The following is a 22,264-nucleotide window of genomic DNA, read 5'->3' as shown; positions in this document are numbered from 1 at the left end:
GCAAGTGTTCAAACTACAGCCAACCACACAACATTCTCCTTTGAGAAGAGAAGTTTCATGTAGAATTTTTTAATAACTCCTTGAGAGATGCAAAAAAGGTACAGCTCAGACCCAAAGGTGTCATGAGAAACTCTTGTGTATCATGAGATATTCTTTTCTGCATCTCTTCTTTCATGTGAAATCCAGACATCCCTACAGAGACTTTCTAGTAGGTATGAAACCGAGCAGCTCTGTATTCATTTAAAAGGCTGCAGTAGCATTAAGTAAAGTTTGTGAGGGCTTTTTAATCCATATAAATCAAACAAAGTTAACATCAAGCTATCAATGGGGTACAGTGGAACCATTTTAAATGGTGTTGCTCTCCAGCCACGCACCTTTGTTTGTGCAGGCACCTTGGTCTGCATTTTCACCGTGGTGGTCTCAGCCCTAGATGCATCACTAGTTGTCGGTAACTTTGGAAATGTTCTGGATGTTGTTATCACTGAACTATCCTCATCTTCTTCAGCACCTGGAGGCAAAAAAGGTGACATTTCACTGCCCCGTGAAATTCTTCCAGACCAATTTCATTTTTTATTATGACACTAAGGTAGGGGTGCTTGCACAGCCCACCCTAGGCAAATGGCCTAGATGACAATGCCTGCTAAGATAAAGATGCGAGTGCAAACAGAGTGCCCCAAACTGTCAGGGAGATATTTGCCCCAAGTGATTCCATGAAAGAGGAAGGGAGGCCACCAGCTGGATTAAGCAGTAACCAGGAAATTACCATGATATTTTTGAAACAGAAGGAACCAGCCTGAAAAGAAGTATGAAAAAAGCATAAACACTTGTAACAGGGGAGAGACCCTGGAGCTAAAGCAGCCGCGGTCAGGGCTGGTGTGACTATCTGACATGGCCCCATGGCAGCGGGGGCTCTGCCAGGGCTTGGCAGTGCCACCCCCCAACCTCATGGCTGCTCCCAGGAGCCACCTCTAGCTCTCCACAGGGGCAACCCCGGGACCTGCACCCTGGGGGCACAGGGTCACCTCCTGGGGGTGGCAGGAGGTCGTAGGGCCCCGGTATCACATGGGGCTGGGGGCACCCCCATCTCCCATAGCGAAGGACTGTGGGCAGGGGGTCCTGCACACCCAGAGGAGGGGAGCTTGCACACCGCACGCCTGCGAAAGAGATGTGTGTGTGCACACAAGTCTTTGTGTGCCTGTGGCACATGTTGGGATAAGTTACAGAAGGGGGATTGGAAACTTGTAGTTGCATAGGACCATTTTGTAAGTGGCTGGCATTGTGGTTATCTGTTGTATTGCTGATATTGAGCCCCAAACTATAGTTCAATGATCACCAGATAATTACATGTCATAAACAAATCAATCAAATAACTTCTTTAATCCTCACTTGACTTAAACTACATGAACTGAACAGTTTTTCCCTGTAACACACTGCTTCAACAACAAAATCTCTCCTATACAGCAAATCTGTTAAATCCTCAAACATAAAAAAATGAGTAGTTTCTACCCACATAAAGATTGCTATTATTTTATGTTTCAGTCACTAGGAATTCACATGTTTTTAAACTCCACATAATACAGAAGCCTTTTTCTTTTGAAATAAAGAGTAAGAGGATAGAAAACTCCCTAAAGATGACCTTAAATTTAATTTCCTCCACATTCAAAGCCCTGCTGGAGTATGAAGGCTCCTTTAGAATAAGATAATGGACATGTCTAATAAATATCCTTTAGTGATACTGGAAGGAAGAAGACACAGACAAGAGACTAAATTATTGCAAGACCTGAAAGAGAAAAAGAATCAACCTTGTCTTGGACCACTCCTTACGAATCTCAATGTGTTCCGCTCATTACAGACACCGGTTACCCAAGTAACCATTGGGCAATAAATCCAGCAAATGTGCATAATTCCTAACAAATTCCTAACAAATAAAAATATATCCTCTAACAGCAGAATGGTATGACTCACTCATTCCAAACTGATCTTTTATCTTATTTTTGTAGTGAAAGAAAACAGGCTGAAAATACGAGCGCAATAGCAAAGTTTTGAACTCACAGTCAAGAATTATATACAATTGGCATTGAAAGGGAGGGCGTTAACAAAACAATAACTAAAACAACTTCTGTACTGTAGAAAATAATATTTGGAATCATTAAAAAAAGTACTACATTAAAGCTACCGGCACACAATAATACTGGAAAAATCTTCAGAGATACCAAAATTACAGTGCAACCTCCAGAATAAAGACCTCACAACAAGAATTAGGTATTTTCCTGAAATGCTACTCAAAGATCAAAAACCCAACATCCTTCTTCAAAACAGAGGTGAGGAAAAGCATCCAACAGGAAAAATTTTCTGGCTTTGCCTCAAGAGTTTTCTTTGAGAAATAAGGGCCCAAAGGATAGCTCGGCCTGCTTTACCTTCCAAAGTTCCTCCAAATTACACAAGACTTTCACAGTCAAGGAAATTAAAATTGATGATCAGATTAGAGATCTGATGAAACACACTTTGAGAGTACAGAACTTTATTTTCTTCTTTTTATGAAATGATAAGTCCCATTTAATCACAACTGCTCCTCCAAATCCTTAAATGCCACTTTTGCTTTAGGCCATGGTTGTGTCTGCCAGATAAAATGGTGAGCACTAAAGATCTGAACCTCTCTCGCTATGGAGGATGCAGATCTCCAGTTTCTCAACAACTGGGTGACTAATCTAGCTCCTGGACTAGTTGCTAGATTTGCACCAAAGGTACCCAACTCCTCTTCCACATGGCCTCAGGTGAGTCCTGACAATCCCCAAAACACCTGGGCACCTATCATTTAGGCCTGACTCAGGTACTGGCTCAGACACATCCCTATGGTTCCGGCTTTCTAATTAGCTTTATCTAGACAGGTCTCTGCTTGGCTTGGAGTAGGTCTAAACAAGGGGAAGGCATTTCCTTTGCTAAACAGAGTAGTATTCTCAGAATAACCCATAAATAGGACTGAAGGATCAAAAAATCCTCCCTAATGCTCTCCAGAACATAGCATTAGCATTTTATATAGTATCATGTTCCCTAAAAGGTAAAAAAAAAGAGAACCACTCTCCTCCCTGAATCTAAATAGGACAGGAAAGAAAAAACCTACAGTGTCATGAGCGTAATTTCCAGCTAGGTTCTTAAGAGGAATACTGTGAAATGGTTGGAGTATGAGAGCTTACTTCTTCCTTTTGAAAATATCCATGTCTCTTTAGAAGGTTTCTGGAATTGGCCAGTTTGGGTGATGGTGCTGGGTATTAACTGCCTTGAGTCACTCTACAAGTAGATATTGCCCTCTTAGTGAGGGCACTGCAAGAACCCTGCAGTAATTAAACCCATAGCCATCTCTGTGATGTAGAATTGAGAGCTCTCGACCACCACACACTGTCTTTTATCCACTGCAACTTCTTCAGGTTGCCCAACTGCTATCTTCATAGTGGTCAAAATAGCTCCAGATTGTGCTGTAGTATTGGAAATATCTAGTATAGCCCTCAGTGATGTGTCTATTAGCTGCTCCTTGGATGATGGGAATGCAAATGCTCCTTCACACTTTTGATGCTTGAGGAAACTTGTCAGGAAATCAAGACTGTGCCAACTTAAATTATTGTACACTACAAAAAAGCCTGCAGTAGTTAGCACTCTTACTTGCAAAGTAGTGAGTGATTAACTCTTCCTACCAAACAAATCCAATCATTTCACCCTATCTTTTGGCATCATGTTTGTTTGCTGTTGCACATCACACTCTGGGAGTACTACCACCACAAGCAAACTTGTCATAAGGTGGGCGCACACATACCCACCATCTCTTTCACATCTTCCATCTCTATCACCAATGCAACACATACCAGAATGACACATTTTTAGCTGGCTTATCTCACCCCCATTCACATGAAAAGTCCCCAATGCAACCCTTAATCAACATAGTGTTATGCAATCAGAGATGACACTGTAAACATAAAACTAGTGCCCTATCAGGGCAGCTGAACTAAATATGGACAGTACAAGGATGTCGTGTCTCTGATAATTCTCACCTGAGGAGGGGAAAAAAAAACAACTAAATTTGAAGAAAGAATAAAAGGAAGAGTCCTAACTGCACTGAAGTATTAGATTCTGTCCAGCACAACAAAAACACACTCTCATACAGTATCAGAGTAGGTTTTTACGTTAAAGGGCCTGGAGAACCAGGCAGTCAATGTCACAAAGCATGCTTGGGGCTGGTGTAGCAGATGGACAGAAGAAGCTCTTGCTCCAAGCCAATCTGAAAGGCACTTACAAGTGGAACTTTAGGAAATGGGAAATGAATACTTGCTGTGTTGCCTGCACCACGGGAGGGGAAGCACATCAGGAGGGGGTGTGTCACCCACCTGGAGTGCCTGCTGGGCACACTGCCACCAGGGCCAGGAGCATCCAGTGCCAGCCATGGCCCCGTGCTGCCTCCCGATCAGCACCTGGGACAGCACCCATGCCTCCCCCCTCCCCCGCCCCCCGAACCATGGCCCCCCAGCCATGCCACCGCCTGTCACCCAGCCCCACGCCACACTGCCACTGGACTCTGAAACTGCCTTCCAGCCTTGGAGCATAACTTTGGCTTCCCGTTAGGTCAAGAGCCAAAGCAGATCTGCTCTTGTGTTTCTTGGAGGAGTTCCAACCCCACCACCGTACTTTCCTCCAGGAAGAGTCCCCAGTCACAATATCCGTCCAGGCCTAGTTCATCCCGAGCTAAACTTCTCAACTTGAGCTGCTATTGACTGAGAAGTATTAGGCTGGGGAATAGAAGAAGGGGAAGGGAAAATCTGCATGAGATTCTGATATATATAGTGCAGAGACTTGCCTGCCAGCAGTAAGTAAAGAGAAGACACAAGAACCAGACAGATAGTTTTCCAAAGAACTTGTAGATAAATCTAATAGAGATGGTACCTTTCCTTAACATAAGGGTAGTCACGCTGCTTAGCAGCTACTTCCAGGTACCTGCAAGACCAAGGCTCAGTTAAGACCTTTTATGCCAGAGGAAAAAGCAACAGTAGCTATAAAAGCATTTCAAGTTTTATATAGGCAGGAAAACTATTTTTACTCTTTTATTATTATGCTATATACAAACACTTGCACTAAAAAGAGTGATGACAGACTGAGGCATCTCCTCAGAGGTGGAGACTGCAAGAAGGAAATCATGGACTAACAAATTCACTACAGACTTTCTGCTTTTGATACAGGACAATCAGGAAGCAGCCATGGTTCTTTTGGAAACTTGACCAATGGATTCAGACTGAACACTTGAGCAAATGCACAACAGTAGCTGAATGTACATGAAGAATAAAGAGGCTATGAAAGGAAAGAAAAGAAAAAATTAGAACACCATCACCTTTTTTCCTCCTTACAGAAAGCCCTCAGCAAATTTCTAGTTTGAAATGTGTCATGCTTACAGTGACATTTGTCCATGTTAATGCTGCTTGTAGACCTGCGAGGGCATTAATGGTGGTGCTGACAATTCCTGTTTATCTCCAAAGGCCTGGTGGCAGCTAATAATTTTCATACCAAGGAAAGGAGTCAGCATGTTGTCATCTTGGATCTGTTTGCTTCGAGTGGAATTACATAGCAAGAAAACCACTCTTGTGTGGGAAGGCTCTTCCTGCTAGGAACACTACATCACTGAAGAGAGACACATTCAACATAATATGAGGAAAACTGATCATTGGTATATCTGCAGGACACTTTCTACTTCATAAAATAGAGATAGCAGTAAGTATAGAATGAGTAGGGCAGAGGGGATGCTAATTTGCTTCCCTTTTGAGTTTTTTTCTTACGTGAAAAAAGCTAGGCTCAGAGATTGCTCGGAAGATTATTTGAACTGAAGAGTTCTTCCTTTGCTCAAAAGATTTAGATTTTGGTACTGTCACATGAGCCCTCTGGAGGGGCATTCAACTAGTCCCAGTCTACAGTGAGACTTTTCCTGCTTTCTTGCAGGAAAGAGATTGTCAGAGGTAGCATGAGTGTGTGTTACGCACTCCATCTTCCACCCATGGCTCAAGGCTAAGCACAGGAAAAGAGAGAAAAGAAAGCCAAGGTGTTACTTTTGGTGAAGTCTGGATGTAGTTTCTGTCCTTCTGGTTCCACTTTCATCACTGAGATGGTTTAATAAAATCTGAAGTCAGTTCTTGTATAGTCCTTTCCACTTCAAACCAGGGTTGCATTTTGAATCATCCAGTTAGAAACAGCCAAACTCCACAGAGGGAGGAAATAAAACCAAAACAGACCATTCTCCATACTGCTATTTATTGTCAGCCTATCTCCTTTCCTGAAGCTTACAAAGTCACCTGAAGACATGACAGAATGAGATGCTAACTGAAAGGGCAATTTTCTCAGAGGTGAGAAATTTCCTTAGACAGTCCTGGTAACTGGATGAAATCACTGAGTAGTTAGGTTGAGTGGTTGGTTGTTGGTTTGGTTTTTTTTTTTCAAATGAAGTTAAATTTCCCCTCAAAGAAGCCTACAGCAAGGAGGCCTGATTAAGCCATTGATCACAATGGAACGTCAAATTCCCCCTATGGAGGACTCCCAAAACACAGGGTATTACCCAGGTGCCAGTGACTGATGGGCCTGAATTTGCCTGGCAGCACAATCAGATCTCTGCAGACTTCATTTTAACATATCTTTGAAACTCCAAAAGAAAGGAAAAACAAAAATCCATCCAAAAAATCTCAACTGTGGCTCACAACAGTAACAAAGACAAGGTGCTACAAGAAGGGCTTACCCTTCAAAAATTTACAAGTACATATAAATATCAAAGACAGATTACAAAAAGTGCAATAACAAAAAAATAAGTAACACACTTGGAAAATAAATGGGATTTCCACAACAGCTCGGCAAATGCTCACAACAATAAGGAAATTTCTCTTCCAGAACTACCATAAAATCCTGCACTTAACTTTTAATGGCTGGAGCCTCCCAGCTAGTCTAGAAGACACTCCACAAAGACGCTTTCTAAAAGAAATTATTAATGAGGTTTCACTGACAGTTTTTTGAAAAATGATGAGCTAGCTACATGCCTCTAATGGTGTTTAAGTCTGAGAAATCAGTATGTTATGTTTATGAATTTCTTTATTCGCTATATGGATGTAGTTACCTCAGAGAAAACTGTCATGCTTTTGGCAGTATCTAGACTTCCAAATTTAAAAGAACAATAACAAAAAAGAAGTGGACACCATGTTTACGTCAACCTGAATGCATATAAGAGAAAACAAGTTTGCTGCCACTATGTTTTCTTACAGACTACTAAATTAGCTTTATGCTATGGGAGAACTAAGCCTCCTCTAATCCTTATTTCTAAACTCCAGAGAGATCTACACAGAAACCAGAGGGACAGCAGAGAGAAAATAGTGCAGTGAAATGATGCAACTAAGGAGTAAGAGAAAAGAGCAGAAAGTTGATATTTAAAACAGTCCATAGGGATGCTCAGTGCTCTGTAAATAGAGAGCCAAGCACTCATGGTACGCACTGAAAGTATAATCTCCAACTTATAAAGGAAAACTGCACAGCTTTTCCTCAAATAATTGCACTACTTCTTACACTTTTTAAAATAAAATTGTGACATGTTGTCTCACCTGAACCTGACCCAGATGAATAATCATCATCATCAATTGGATAGACGCCTGATGCTTCTTCAACAGAGCTGTTGTCAAGGTATAAATCTTTATCAGAGGTCAAATCTGCTCTCTGGAAAACAGATAAGAGGGAATGGTTAAAAAGATAACAGTTCTCCAGCGTAACAATCTCTCAATCTTCTCTCCTATTTCCAAAGTTGATGATGGCACACTGAACAGTTTATACTTCCAGTTTATGCAATGCATTTGTCTAAGATGTTAAAGAAATTTGTAAAAATTACAGCATAAAAAAAAATCCAAGGCTGCACAATGAAAACTAAGAAACCACCTAATCTTTAGGAAGCAAGCCCCCTTCAAATCACTCTTCATCTCATTAAATGCATGAATGAATAAATGGGATTTGCAATATACTCTGCAGAGCTTCTGTAACAAGAGAGAAGCAAATCCTAGGATTGAAGCCCTCTGTCAGGATCTCAAATACACATACCTATAGGCTGTCACGTGAGGTCTGTCATTTGATCTCAAATGGGAAGCAACAAGAGCACGCATCAAAAACCATCTCAGAGGTATATCGAACCAAACCTCACAAAACTCTTTACAAGTTAGAATGAACAACTGGGACTACAGAATACAAATGTTTCCAAGACAGTGCTGTTGATTAAGGATTATGACATTTCCTGCCAGATCAGACAGCATATCTCCAAAATTCTGGTCAGGCAAGATGCTCCAATTCCTAAATGAACATTATTCTCATCCTAAATCCCAAACACAGCACTATACAAGCTACTAAGAAGAAAATGAACTTTATTCCAGCCAAAACCAGGACTTCCTAATGGGAGCCATGTATTGATGACTGAGAAGGTACCTGTTGCTATTACTACTATTACCTTTACCAGCATTTCTGTGAATGCCCATTTGCCATGACTTGTTGAAAAAGTATGGCAGTTGCAAATGGAGTTTTAAGTCAAAAAGCCAAATATCAAAATGCTATACCAAAATATATCTGTTCTGTATCTCATATAAGCACCCAAACCTGCTGCTCTGTGTCCTAAGGTTTTCCACCTTACTTTTTACTGCATGGCATTGATTGCCCATTTTATGCTACCCAACATTCACTGTAGCTTTCCTAAAGTGGTACCAAACTGTGAAAGGGGTAACTCCTGTATGGAAAGACCCACATCTGACTTTCTGAGGCAAATTTTTTCCCAGAGGTCTAAAAAATATTGTTGAAGACATTTGTGCCTTTTTTTTTTAGGAGGTTTTTGTCAACAGATTCCTGTTCTAAGCTTCTTCACAGCAGAAAACTGCTCTTCAGTTTGATCTACAATAAAAAATGATTCTTCATGGAAAGCAGAAAGGCCATCCTGCGTATTTCAGGGTAAAAAACCTTTGCACTGAGGGTACCTAAGACTTCTCTGAACAGCTCTGAACTAAAACAGTGTTACGGTGTTTTTCTTCTACAGAGGAAAAGAAAAACAACACAATACCTGGTCAAAGTCTACTCTTGCTATGGCAGCTTTTACCTGTGGGATATGTGGGGGGAAAAAAAGCCCTGTTTTTAAGATAGGTTTACAAAAAGCCTGCTGCTGCTAGTTCACACGGTCTGCCTGGAACTGGCTGCAGTCCAAAGCAGAAATTGAAGACAATGTCTGGTCACCATTAAATGACTTAATTCCTTTAAAAGATGTCTCCAAAGGAAGGCCTGAAGTAACTTGGTAGGTGTATAGATGGTATTGTAATTAAGACACAGCTGAGACTGTTTCCGTATAGGAAAACAACTCCCTGTCACAGGACAAATATCCTACTGTTGATCAGGCTGTCACAATGGACCAAACCCCTTCACATCATTTTACTTTCAGCCACAATTGTGGTACAAAACAGCCCACTCCTCAGTATCAGGCAGGAAAAAACAAAACATACTTAAAAGGAAATGCAGGTGGCTGACCATGAGTATAGAAAAGGCATACAATACTCAAAGGATATCAGAGGCAGTAAATGTTACCCAATGCCAAGCTGGGAAAAAAAATTGAAGACCTACCTGGAGAAATTTCCTAACAATGGAAATGCCAATAGCATGTGGCAACAGCTGAGAAACAGCCTGAGTTTGCAAATGTTAGTGAATGAAAACTAGTCTGCATGAGAACAGAAGTATCACACATCCATGCCCAGAATTTTTAGTGTTGAATAAACATATGAACTTACGAATCAATTTATTCCCTAGGCCATTTCCCACATCTGTCTATATCAGAAGCAAACTTCGAAGAATTCAAAAAACAAACAAAATCCAAAACATCCCCCTGCTCCAAAACAAACAACCCTGTTTTCTTGCTCTTTCGAGCCTCACAGGACTCAGACAAGACACAAATGATCCCTGACAGTTCTTCTAAAGATTCAGTTTTTGTAAGACAGCTGAGCAGCTAACCCAACCCAGCCCAAGCTGCAAGCGCCTAGTCAGCCAGGCTCCCCACCATCATATTTACTCCCTTTCTTTCGATGAATTATGGCTTTTCAGCTGCCAAAAGCTCTCATTTCTAGCTATGCTGAGATGTTCTCAAGAGTTAAACCAGCTGAAAACAGAGGAACAGAAATGGAAGAAAAGCCTGGGTAGTCTTCAGCAGCAATTTGAGCATCCATTGTATTTTATTCTGGGGATGCAAAGATACAATGTGAAAAATTATTTAATATCTAGTATTGTGGATGGCACAACTCCATCAGAATGAGAAAACTATTCCCCACAGTCTTACAGATCCAGTACAATATTTACTGTAGGGAGAAATATATGGTATAGTGAACTCCAAATGCATTCAGATCAGACATCAAGCTCCACCTGAGTAAGATGCTCTGCAGCTTCTCTGGCCAGGGCCCCTTGCTTCAGCCTGTTTCCAGTACAAATGATTCTCGTCTAGTAGAACTCAGGCAGGACAGGAGCACTCTCTCAAACCAAAGGCACAAAGAAGCATACCCAAGCTTAAAAATCCCCAAGCATTTGCACAGATAAATGCATTGCACTGTCCCTAAAGAGACTCTTTTGCAAGCTGGCTAATACACTTGGGGTAGGGGCACCCCCTGTACACTCACAGCTTGCATCTCTTTTCCCAGTTGCTCAGAAACATGTAGCTGCCTTAGGCCACTTGGAATGAAAACTGCCTTAAGGTTAAAAATAAAAAGAAAAGCCCAACAGTCAACAAGAAATGCACAGCCATTAAAAATAATTCTGTGAAGATTAAGCTTAGAAAAATGAGAGACGGTTAATGGAAATAAAAGAATTCTTCATGGTGCTTAAGTAAGTATCAAGCACTGAAGCCGAGCTTTGCAATTTTATGCTAAGTAAAAATAAATTTGATTTAATATTTGCTCTAGAAACGTTTTCTCGCTTGTCAGCTGGGAATCCATGGGGGCCTGTGGACTACTTCCAGGGTGTTCACAAAAGACAAGTTGGAAAAACAAGTCTGTTGTCAGTAGGCTTGGACAGAGAAAGGTCTGTACTAGCACTTCAATATGCTTAGGAGGAAAAATAAAAAAGTTTGCAAATTCCAACTCCACAGATCTATTTTTAGTTATTATGAAGGCCAAATATTTAAGGGACTATTTCCTATGGCTAACAATTGAAATGAGGGCCCTCATGTCACTTTTATATAACAGCCTTATTTTCAGATCTACTAAAACGGCAGGAACACCAGGCAAGGATGTCTCTGTTATCAGGCCTTTAATCTGGCCCTGAAGCCACAAAAACTGCTCGTTACCTCTTGACAGAGATTGCATTCTCATCCATCATTGTTATCCCACTTACGTTTTTATTCCAAGAATATAATGCTGCAAAATCCTGTGACCTAAATACTTCACATGCTACATGCCAATGATCACTGATTCCTGTCTGGTTATTGACTACACTAGCATAAATCTAAATCTCATGGATGTAGTGTAGATTAGCACCCATTAAGTACTAGATAAAAGATACTCCCATACCAGTAATATGTTGAATTTGAAATCTCAATGTCTTTATTTTACTAAAACTTACATTTTAAGTTATTTTTTAATTCAATTAATTTAGATCATCCAGGACATACTTAAAAAAAACCCTCATTCTGACACTAAATGAGAGGAAAAAAAAAAAGCAAAAAAGCTTTTTCTGACTCATCATCTCATGAAAGGCATAAATCATTCATCAAAATTACAATGGCAAAAAATTGGAAACAATCTTCAGACAATAGGAAGGTTGGGAAAGGATGGTGCACTTCATTAAAAAAAAAAAGTACAAAGTGCCCTGTCATAGCCATTCCCTTTTCCAGTGCTGCTGTTACAGTCAGTCTTCCCATTACGTGGGGATGATTTAGGAGTAAGACATTAAAGACTTTTTGTGCCATGTGGATGAAGCCAAGAAAGCTGGTGTGAGGAGCAGTGGAGAAGTAATGTCTACCATGGCTGTCGTGGCTGTTCGAAACTCAGACAGAAGAGCAATGAGTAACTGACATATGGAAGGAAACATTTTATTACTTACAGATGCACTCAAATTTCTGTTCTCTGCCTTTTTGGGTATATGCATGGGACAGAGAATTTGAGGTTTGCAGCTGGGTTATTAACGGTACATTGCCTCCCTTTTTCCCCAGATGGAAGTCTTTTAGATGTAACCCGTTTAGTATGCACAGAACCAGAGACTAATATTTTAAAAGTGATGTTAGATCAAAAATATCTAAGCCAGAAGGCTCTGAAAATTTGCAAGCATTACAGCTGTTGATTAGGCAGTGATCCGATATGTAAGAAGGAGAAAGAAAACAGATTTTCCTCTCCTATTAACAGATAGTGCTGTTCTATACATGCTTGTATAAAAGCATGCTCAGCTGGTCAGTCTGAGTTCACTGAAGTGATGCATTCTTCATACACACTACATTTTTGGAAAGCTAACTACCTGAATGCATTCACCTAAAGCCCGAGGGCCATTGCAGACTCCCATTGAAGGCTGGAGAAAAGGCAGTTGTGTGATGAAGAAGCTGTATTTCCCTCCAGGCTCCCTGCAAAAGGAACTACGATCTGCCACCCAACAGGAGTTAGTCCTAACAGACTTCAGCATTGCCAGCCCCGGAGCTGGCAGGTATCTTCCTATCATTGTTCACCATTTCTTTGCTTTACCTCATCACACCAGGAAAACTATTCCACTGGTGAGACTCTCCCATTAAGAGTTCATTAACCTTGTCCAGGAATAAGAGTCATGATTTTAAACAAAAAAATTCTACAGCGCCAAACTTGAAAATCAGATTTACACCCCAAAGCACTAGGTTTTTGCAGAGAAATGTGCTAACCAGAAGAGCATTCATCTTCCATTTCTCATCGTATTACTGGTTCTCAGAGATGAGCCTCTGCCGGCTCTGACAGCGCTCATCAGCCTCCTTCAGCTGGCACATCCCTATGCTGCCCACGTGTACCCTGCTACAACAACGTAATTTTGAAGGAGGATTTTACTTTACAAAGCATGTTTGCCACTAATTGTCTTAGTACAGATGCCTTTCTTTCGTTTCACTGATATGCCCTACAGCTGGGCACAGAAGAAAAGGAGAGAAGTAGTCCCCATTATTTCCTTTCAAGGTGGTGATGGCCATTTTTAAGGACTAGCAGGCCAAAGTCTTCCCAGCAAACCCCACCTCAGTGCACTGTGCCAACTGTGGTGGGGCGTTCAGCAGAAGTGGTGGTGGGAGGCACGGTGGTGGGCAGTTGTGGGATTTTTTGAGAAATAAGATGCTAATAATTAGTGATGTAATTTAAGTGTAACCATCTAAGCACTCCCCATTTTCTTCCTCGGAGAAACCATACTGCCTGCACAATGGTGATGTCAGTGGAGTGGGTACTGGCTGCCGGAAAGCTGCACTACACCATGGTCTGGGTAACTGTGATCACAGCAAAAATATTATTTCCATAACAACAGGCCCCAGATTGAATTTTCCAAGTTTGAGAGCAAGGGTTTCATACAGAAGCCAACATCTGCATTGCTCATTTCCCCCGAATCATTTTGACATGGTTACCATCTCCCAGTTTTACCTCGGAACAGCTTAAAACCCTCCAAGCACTCTCCAAGGCTGCCGCCTTTCCGTGCCAGTCCTTCTGCTCATCCACGTGCCCAATGCGAAAACCAGCCTCACGATGGGAACTGCCTGGACCAAATTTGCAAAAGCCACCGCCTCCCCCACCGCTGGCTTTGCCAATTAAATAACAAGCTTTGATCGTGGTGACTCATTCCAGAGAGCTCGTTTCCAAAGGTATTTTTAAAATCTTAGAGGACGTTTGCTGCCCTTCTTCAGGTAAGGGTGGAAGAGTAAATCAGCTTTGTACGGGTGGCCCTACTAGTGCTGTTGTAAATCGGGTGTTTGCCCGCGGGGACGGCGCCGGTGCCAGCAGCGGCGCAGCAGGCTGAGATCCTGTCTGGTGCAGTGCAGAGCCACTACCGTGGCTGGAGCACATGCCAGAAAGATTATTCACGCTCCTTGTACCTCATGCAGAAGAACTTCCTGATGCTGCACAAAACTATAGCTTTAGGCTTCCAATCCCTCACGACAGATAAAGAAAGGGTTTGACCGCTCGTGGCTGCCGAGGAAAGGCGGAGAGCCCAAAATAAACACAAGTACTGCAAACTGCTTCTACTACTGCTAGCATTCAACAATAGAGGAGTCTACCAAAAGAGCTGATTTACAGAGATTGCCTCATGTCAGAGCCAAGAGTCAAAATATGCTGGCTTTTAAGATGCGCACAGTCTGTTACGCCAGACTAATTACCAAAACAGAGGCGTATTTGACAGGGACGGCATTAATAAAACAGCTCTTGCTGGTGTCAGGCATTTCAGCAGTCTGTGTCATGGCTTGCACTAAAGAAAATACACGGCATCCATGGTGCTCACAGGGAAACGCTCCAAGGCAAAGAGCCCCCTGGGGTAAGGAGACACCAATAAGCCACCACCACGTCAGCTACTGTTCACTTACGGCCACGCACCAAAGAAATTACAGTGCTGCAGTTGATAGATTTAAGTTCGCACTCTTCACAAAGTCATAGAAACTCATGTGCCTGTTTTCTAACAGTCATCTGTGCCTTTAGAAATATTCCCTAATGTGTAATTACATGCCGTATGGTACATTATGTGATAACAGAACTTAAAACGATAACAGGAGAACTTGTTCAAGCTTAATTGAAAATGTTTTTCTTCCCATTATAAAGGCTCACAGATCCGTGTAGTGGGTCTTTGGCCTGCTTACAGCTTTGGAGCTGAGGCTTGTCCTGCCTTGAGGAGAAAGATAAACGTCCTCTAAAGTTCTGGCCTATTTGAGGTAAATTCCAATGCAAAAAGCTTCTATCTTTCCACTTCTTTTCACAGTCTGTGAAAATTTCCACTTGTGCATCATTTATCTACTAGATGCACGCAGAGACCAAACTTTAGTCTATTAATCTAATCCCTTGTCCAGAAACTGTGTTGCCCAGGGTGAGACAGAGGTTGCTGTATGAAGATGCAGGAGGGAGACGAGCAAGCAAGGCAGCAAGATCAGCCAGAGCTTTCTATCCTTACGCACAAGTATCAACAGCACTATTTGTGATGAAGGACAGACCAAACAACTTGTTCGATGCTGTCCAACTACAACAGATATTTAGTAAATGAACAAAAAGAGATCCTCATCAATTACCCAACAGCCCTCCTAGGCCTCCTAGGCTATCCAGCTAGGCTCAAGCCCACGTGAAGTAGTATTAAAGGACTGCTAGCTGAGCGAGACCATAGTTGGGTCTGCCCCTACAAAAGATGCCTTAATCATCTACCCTGCAGAAGATGCCTACTTCTTCATTCAGTTACGCAGAATTTTCTGAAAAAACAAACCTTTACCTCTGTGGATCTCTGCCACCAGTATACCCCAGTGAAGAGCAGTTCTTCACTTGGGCAGAGTCTCCTCAGGAGAAGTCCCACAGCCTCATCTCACAGCTCAGCAAGTAAAAGCTACCTGGATCATAGGATATGCAACTACAGCATTTTATTTTCTTTCTCCAGCAATAAAGGTTTCCTGCAGTTCTGCAGCAGCTCGTGCTGAAAGCCCACTCTCGAGAGAGGACCAGACCTGTTGGTCCTTCCCCAGACGTACATCTGAGGACCTGCGTGGTCAGATCACCTCCACACAGGCTACCGGTTAGGACCAGGCGATCTTCCTAATTCAGTGACCACATAAACTTACTCCAACTTAAAAATGGTTACTTAGGAATGACAGAGGGGCAGGGCAAATCTGATATGCCAACCCAAGGAAACAGTACTGCTGTGCTGTTTACATGGACCCCCTGATTTGACACTGTATCACATTCCCTCACTCGGCACCGACAGGTCTTTCTCTCCTTGTAGGTGAAACCCAGAACTGAACGCTGCAGTTCAGTTGTCTCCTTTACCTTGAAAACCTCAAGACTGCCTAACAGTCAAGGTACAGTACACAGCAATTCTCATTTCCCACGTAAAAGCAGAAGTTTAATACCAAAGCTTCTCCGGGAATCCCAAAATTAAAAGATTGAAAGCCCTTTCAGCTTTCATGCCAAGCCATCAATTCATGCAAAGAACAGTTTATTCTTCAACTCTGCCTTTGACGTAGGCACGATACAACAGGGAAACTATTTTAGAATGGCTACAGCTGAATCAGCTTCCAAAGCGCTACTCCAGATTGAAATATTAAAGGGCAATGTGCAGGCGAAACAGCATCAGAAGCCAGCAGCCAGCAATGTGCATCACGGATTGATTTATCTCAATTAGCATAGCAATTTTCTGCACGTTTTCCAAAAAGCAGCCATTGGTTTCACCAAAAATAGGATCAAAACCACCATGCAAATCGTTGTCACAGCTCAAAATGCTAATCAGTTTTTTAAGGACACATCAGCCCATGTGCAGACAGGTTAAATTTAAGGCATAGCCGTGACCAAGAAGTTAAATGTGCTCCTTTGAAAATGCTGAATGAAGAGGTTAGCCTGTCTTTGAATTGCCAGTCACAAATCTGACAGTAACGGAAGAAGCAGGTAGCTTTTGGTATAGAGGTCATAACTAGATGTACCTGCCCCAGTCAGTGCTTTTAAATCTAACACGCACTGGCTCTTCTACGCACACCTCCCCTCTCCTTTCATGCTCTACTGATCCTTTTTCCTAATCAATCAGAAGAACTAACACTTATATTTTCCTCCCTCCTCTTGAGAATGTGGATGAATGATTAAAGCTGCCAGGGTAACCTCTTTGGCATGCATGCCAATAACTCCCCACCTAATAGCCTTTCCTCTGCCTCGCTGCCCTGGCCCACTGGTGATTACTGCAATCCCTTGAAGTGGTCAAATTGCAGGGCAGCCCCCATGGAAACCTATTTGGAGCTGTTCGAGCTCATACCAAAGAATGATGTTTTTAATACAGATTGTTCTTTTTAAAGCCCTACAAAAGCAGCTGTAATCAATCGTAGTGGGAGCACTGCAAACCTCCACCAGTTTCAAAAGCCCCATATTGATTCCTTTCCAGTCTGTGGATTTCAGCAAAATAACCCCATGTGAGGAACCCAGAATCAACTAATGTGAAATCATTTAAATTAAGATATTTTTGCCATTAGTAGCAAGAATTGGCAGTAAACTGTCTCAGTCAATTACATTCCTTTCGCATAAACAGGGAAATTACATATAAAACAAGTGTATTATTAAAGTTACATTTAGCACCAATTAAATATTACTAGCAAAGTTTATGTATGGCAACTGAAGTTTGTCAAAGATGAGGACGAATCAGACTTTACAGCTCAAGGAGTGAGCATTTCCAATTCTTGAATGCGTAATCTGTTATTCGCTAGGGACTTATTGAACAACAAGGTCTGCGAATCTCTCAGTGGACACTTCTGCTTGCCACCTGCAGTCAGAAGACTCATTTATTCAGGTAACTACTTTCAGGTAACTACTTCCAAATTGTTGGGTGGTGGCTGGAAGCACAGAGCTAGGGGATCAGTTTGTCCTCTGGCAGGAAAAGCACTAGTAAATCCAAAACTTGGTTAAATGAGGGCAAAAGCCATAATCTCTGAGGCCAAAAGGATAAATGGTACCACTGCTACTCTTTCCACTGGTGTAGTCTTCTCAGACAGAGACAGCAAACACAGAAAGCACTGAGCGACCAGGTACATCCTTGTGAGATACCTCTTCGTATCCCAGATCCCCAAACAGTAAGACAACAAAGATGACTTTACTGCTGTTGCCAGGTGCCAACTCCCACTCATCTCACTGGTCTACAAGATTAAGTTGTTGGATTCGGCACTCTGATCTCGTCTTACTTAACTGAATTTTTGCTACAAAGGCTTGGTGTTCATATCCTCTTTGATGCATACAAAGATAAGGAATGAGTTTACTTCAGATGGGATAAAGCATCACTCTAATAACTTCTACTATAAAAGCAGTTGAGTGAAATCAGAGATACAGCGGCTTGTACAGGCTACGTGGCTTCAGGAGCAGTCTTCTGTCTGGTATGCTGCCCTTCAGGCACGACTCCCCTCCTTCCACCAGGAAGAAGGAACTGGTGCATCACCGACTCAAGCCCACCTGACTCCCCAGCCAAAGACAACAGACAGGTTGGGCTGGGGCGGGGGGGGGGGGCATGGCACCCTGCCTGCAGCACCAGCCAACTTCCTAGCCAGGTGGGGCTGAGGCAAGAAGGAAGGGTTTTCCCTCCTGCCCTCCCTCCATCTTTGACTCTTCTGGTGGCTCCCTCGGGCTTGCAGCGCAGCATCATACTGGGCAAGGGAACCAAGGGGACGATTTCTTCTGAAGGCAAATACATCCCAGGGCTGCATTTGGAAACTAGATGGATATACTGAGCAGAATCACTAAAAGAGAATTTGAACTATATTGTTAGGAATTTCGGTTTTGCAGCTGCCTGACCCCACCCATATCAACTGCACAGCAAGAGAAAACGAGGCAGAGCCTCGGTGAGGCAGTCTGCTGTGAGCCTCCATACCTGCTCTAGGACACTTCCACGCACCATAATGATTAACATGCATTCATATTCCTGAGAAGAACCATCTGACATATGTCTGCTCTTAAAAATACCCACAAAAGTACATAGAAAGCATCAAGCTGAAACCGCATAATATAGGGTACACTAAACTAAAAGAGCTACTCCACGAGCAGTGGAAAGGCTGACACCTGATTTTCTACAGACGTTCCCCTCCTCACCAGAACCCCAGCTCCTGCCCCTTTCCCCTGTGCTACTCCCTCCTTATGAGCTGTGCATGTGGATGTGGCAGAACATGGATCTAACAACTCTGAAGAGGAACATATAGGAATTTCTCAAAATAGAAGTTTCAACTGGAATTACATAAGGGACCATCTTCAAACAGCACATTACAATTTTTTGGTTTAAAGCATGGTCAAAAAGCTGCTGCTTTAACTGAAGGATTAGTGAACTGGTAACATAATCTCTCCCAGTTATCACGATTGGCTACCTTTAATGAAAACTGGCTGAAATAAGCTTCATATTGATTACCTTCAGCTGATGTTTTAAAAATAATGCTACATAAAACTAGAATCAAAATAATTACATTCATAATGAAGGTAGGGATAAATTACACTCTACTGGATAACTTCCCTTGATTTGAAGGATAGCAAGCCAGGTAAGTTGTTTTACAGCATTTTTAACAGTCATAGATCTGACTGAAGAGTAAAATACAACAAAGACTCCTAATAGTATTAAATATCTGTTAACAAAGAACAACCCTTTCTTTCTAGCATTCATACTTTAAATCAGAGTTCTGCTGAAGGGAACAAAGATTTCAGTATTTCTATAGCCAAACTCCACATCTTCATAAAACTGTCCCAGCACCATCAATACAAGGTTAGCAGCCCTCTACAATCTTTACTGCCTTATCAACAGCCTAAAGCTTTTAAAAATCCATATGCCTACAAAACCTCCTGGAGCTGTTACACATTGAGGATTTCACAGCATTATTGACCTGGGCAGCCTCTTTATCCTCAGTAAGTTATTTTAAGCAACTTTCTGCCAGCAAGCAAGTCTCTTTGTTAGGCTTTGTCTGTATTATTGCTAAAGCACTGCTTACAATACAGCACAAAACGGGGCAGTACTAAGCAGAAATGAGAAAGGGGTCTGTCAAGTTCCCTTTTCATTTCTTTTTTTCTCCACTTTCCTGATATGCTTCTAATATCCTGTAGATCACTGCCCTGCTGCCAGGAATCTGGCTACGCACCTAAGCCACCTCCTGAGAGGGGGCAATGTGAATGCACAGCAGACAAAATAGACCAAATCCACATATTTTCCGGACCATGCTATTTAACTTGCACACTTTCTTTTGCCTTGTTGGCACTTACATCTCTCTCTCTCTCTCTCAGAAACAGAAGCTAGCAAGTGTATTTACCTACTGAGTAAGAAAACACATTACCTGGCTTAGGACGTGAGGAAGGGAAAAAGAAAAAGAAAGGTAAATTTCTCATACTTCAAACTCAAAACCCAAACACTCTGCTTTATTCTTAAATCCCGTATCAGATAAAGGTCTCCAGCTTGAGGACCATATTTCTGTGGCATGGTAGGAAAAGCAAACCTCAACTCAACACATATCAGCACACATCAAAAAGCAATCTCATGGTCTTCTGCAGGCTCATGCCTGGAGGTATCAACTGAGAAGGCCAGCGCTAGCGCAGCAGTCTTCCTTGGATTGTAATTTATGAATAGCCGCAGTCGAGCAGCCAGATCCACGCTGCTTCTACTTTCTTACTTATCAAAAATATTTACAGGGTGATCCATTTTGGGGAAGCAATTCTTGCACGTCCTTTTACTTTGAAGTTTCTGGAAGGTTGTTTGGCCAGTGACACATACTACTCCTTGGTGTCATAAGAATGACTAAGACCTACCCTGTTTTAATCCAAAGGCATACTATAAAATGCACTCAAGTGACTTCCCACACAGGCACTGAGAGATTTAGATTTGATACCAACTTCTGTATCACACTTGATAACTAGACTCTCAGCTGAGGGCCAAGACATGCAGAGGAAGCTGCCCTGGGAGAAGGGTAAAAGAAAGAGATTTAAACTGATACAAATTGAGTCCACAAAATCTCTGCTAGTGATATTTTATTTCTGGATGTTGGATCAACTTTCCTATTTCCTTGTTAAACCTGTACCTTGCAGAGTGAATAGAAAGAACAGATGTTTTCTAAAGTCATCAATTCAGTAAAGTTTGCAAATACCACAAAACCACCTTCTAAGCAATGTCTTACAGAAGCAACTAATTCAGCACTGGCAGCTTTATGCTACTTAACATGGTTAAGTGTTGGCAAAAATAGTGGACACAATAGATAAGTAACCTGTCAACCCTGAGTTATTCTAGATAAAGCACAAATGTATTCCAATTATCTGCACCTTATTTCTGACAGTTCTGCTTCAAAAATACAGCACATAATCTGCTCCATACAGCCGTCAATCAAATGGACAAATTTTCTTAAAGTTTCATTGCAGATATGTCCAAAGCAATTGCACTTTACAAGGCTTTCCCCAGATTAATAACAAAAGTTTAATTCAAACCACAGGGTTTTCTCTGGAAGCAATAAAAAAGGTTGCTACACTGATGGCATTAGAAAGCTGCTTAGTTCCCGTTTCTGTTTGCTTCAGTAAAAGGGTCACTTGGCACTCAGAAATGGAACAAGCAAAAAGGGGTTTCATCAGCCTAAGTGTTACAAATGTTGGCTGCTTAATAGACCTGACCTCGCACAAACCTGCTCACCTCCCTGGGTCCTGGGAGCTTAAAAAAAAATCCGAGGACAAAGAGGGGAGGTGTAAAGACTCGGCTTAGGGAGACCATACGGCAAGACATTCAGATCTGCCACAGCAAGACAACACAGAATAGTTTTGCAACATTACTAGTACACTTGCATATGTATATCTAAGAAAACAGAGAGGTCAAGGACTGTTTCAAATGAGAGCAATGCAACGTGAAACGACATTTTAACATATGCATCTATACAGGTAGATAGAATGCACCTGTAATGTGGCTTTGCTAGAAAGTGCAGAGGAGTTTTCTATCGTGTAATAATATTGTATTTAAGTTCTGAAATCAGACATTTTGATCAAGAATAAACCTTTCCTCACAGGGCAGGGCATGACATGTGTAAATCAGGTTTTCTTACAAACATACATGAGCAAATTAGATCAAGAACTTGTTGATAAATACCATTCTGCAAATAATACAAATGGAGGCAGCTTTTTATGGCATGTTGGGGAAGACAACTATAAGGAGACAATTGCAGCATGGTACATCATGGCAAGCAGTATTTGTTTACTCGCTTTGACCAGACAGAAGAGATCAGAAAGGTACTTTCATATGCCATTTTCAGGGACAATAATTGAATGAAGGCAGACAATGACCAGGAAGCATTTGAGAACTGAGAAGGTGAAGATCATTCCTGCTGAAAACTCAATTCATGTCTGTAGCTGACGCCTCTTCTTAAAATTCACTCAGAAGTTCATTCGACTTCATAACGACACGATAAACAAAGACCATTAGACAGAAGAATGCAACAGCTACTGTCATTTTGATAAAGCAGAGTCATCAGCTCATTTCATTTCTTTTAAAAAATGAGTCCATAGTGGACACATCCCATGAAAACTAATGATACTCATCCAGTGAAACACGT

General features: G+C 41.9%; 1 protein-coding gene across 1 annotated transcript in view; it reads right to left on the bottom strand.

The window, feature by feature from the left end:
- SDC2 (syndecan 2) overlaps positions 1-22,264 on the bottom strand; it is a 59,889-nt gene that overhangs the window by 4,058 nt on the left and 33,567 nt on the right. The window contains exons 2-3 of the mRNA XM_069779729.1: positions 7,611-7,722; positions 375-508 (exon numbers count right to left, since the gene is read on the bottom strand). Of these exons, the coding sequence (XP_069635830.1) occupies positions 375-508; positions 7,611-7,722 (246 nt within the window). The remainder of the gene's footprint in view (positions 1-374; positions 509-7,610; positions 7,723-22,264) is intronic.

Source organism: Haliaeetus albicilla, chromosome 3 (genome assembly GCF_947461875.1).
Source record: "Haliaeetus albicilla chromosome 3, bHalAlb1.1, whole genome shotgun sequence".
NCBI classification, from domain to species: domain Eukaryota; kingdom Metazoa; phylum Chordata; class Aves; order Accipitriformes; family Accipitridae; genus Haliaeetus; species Haliaeetus albicilla.
Note: the sequence above shows the minus strand (reverse complement) of the source record. Positions and strands in the feature narration are given on the sequence as shown.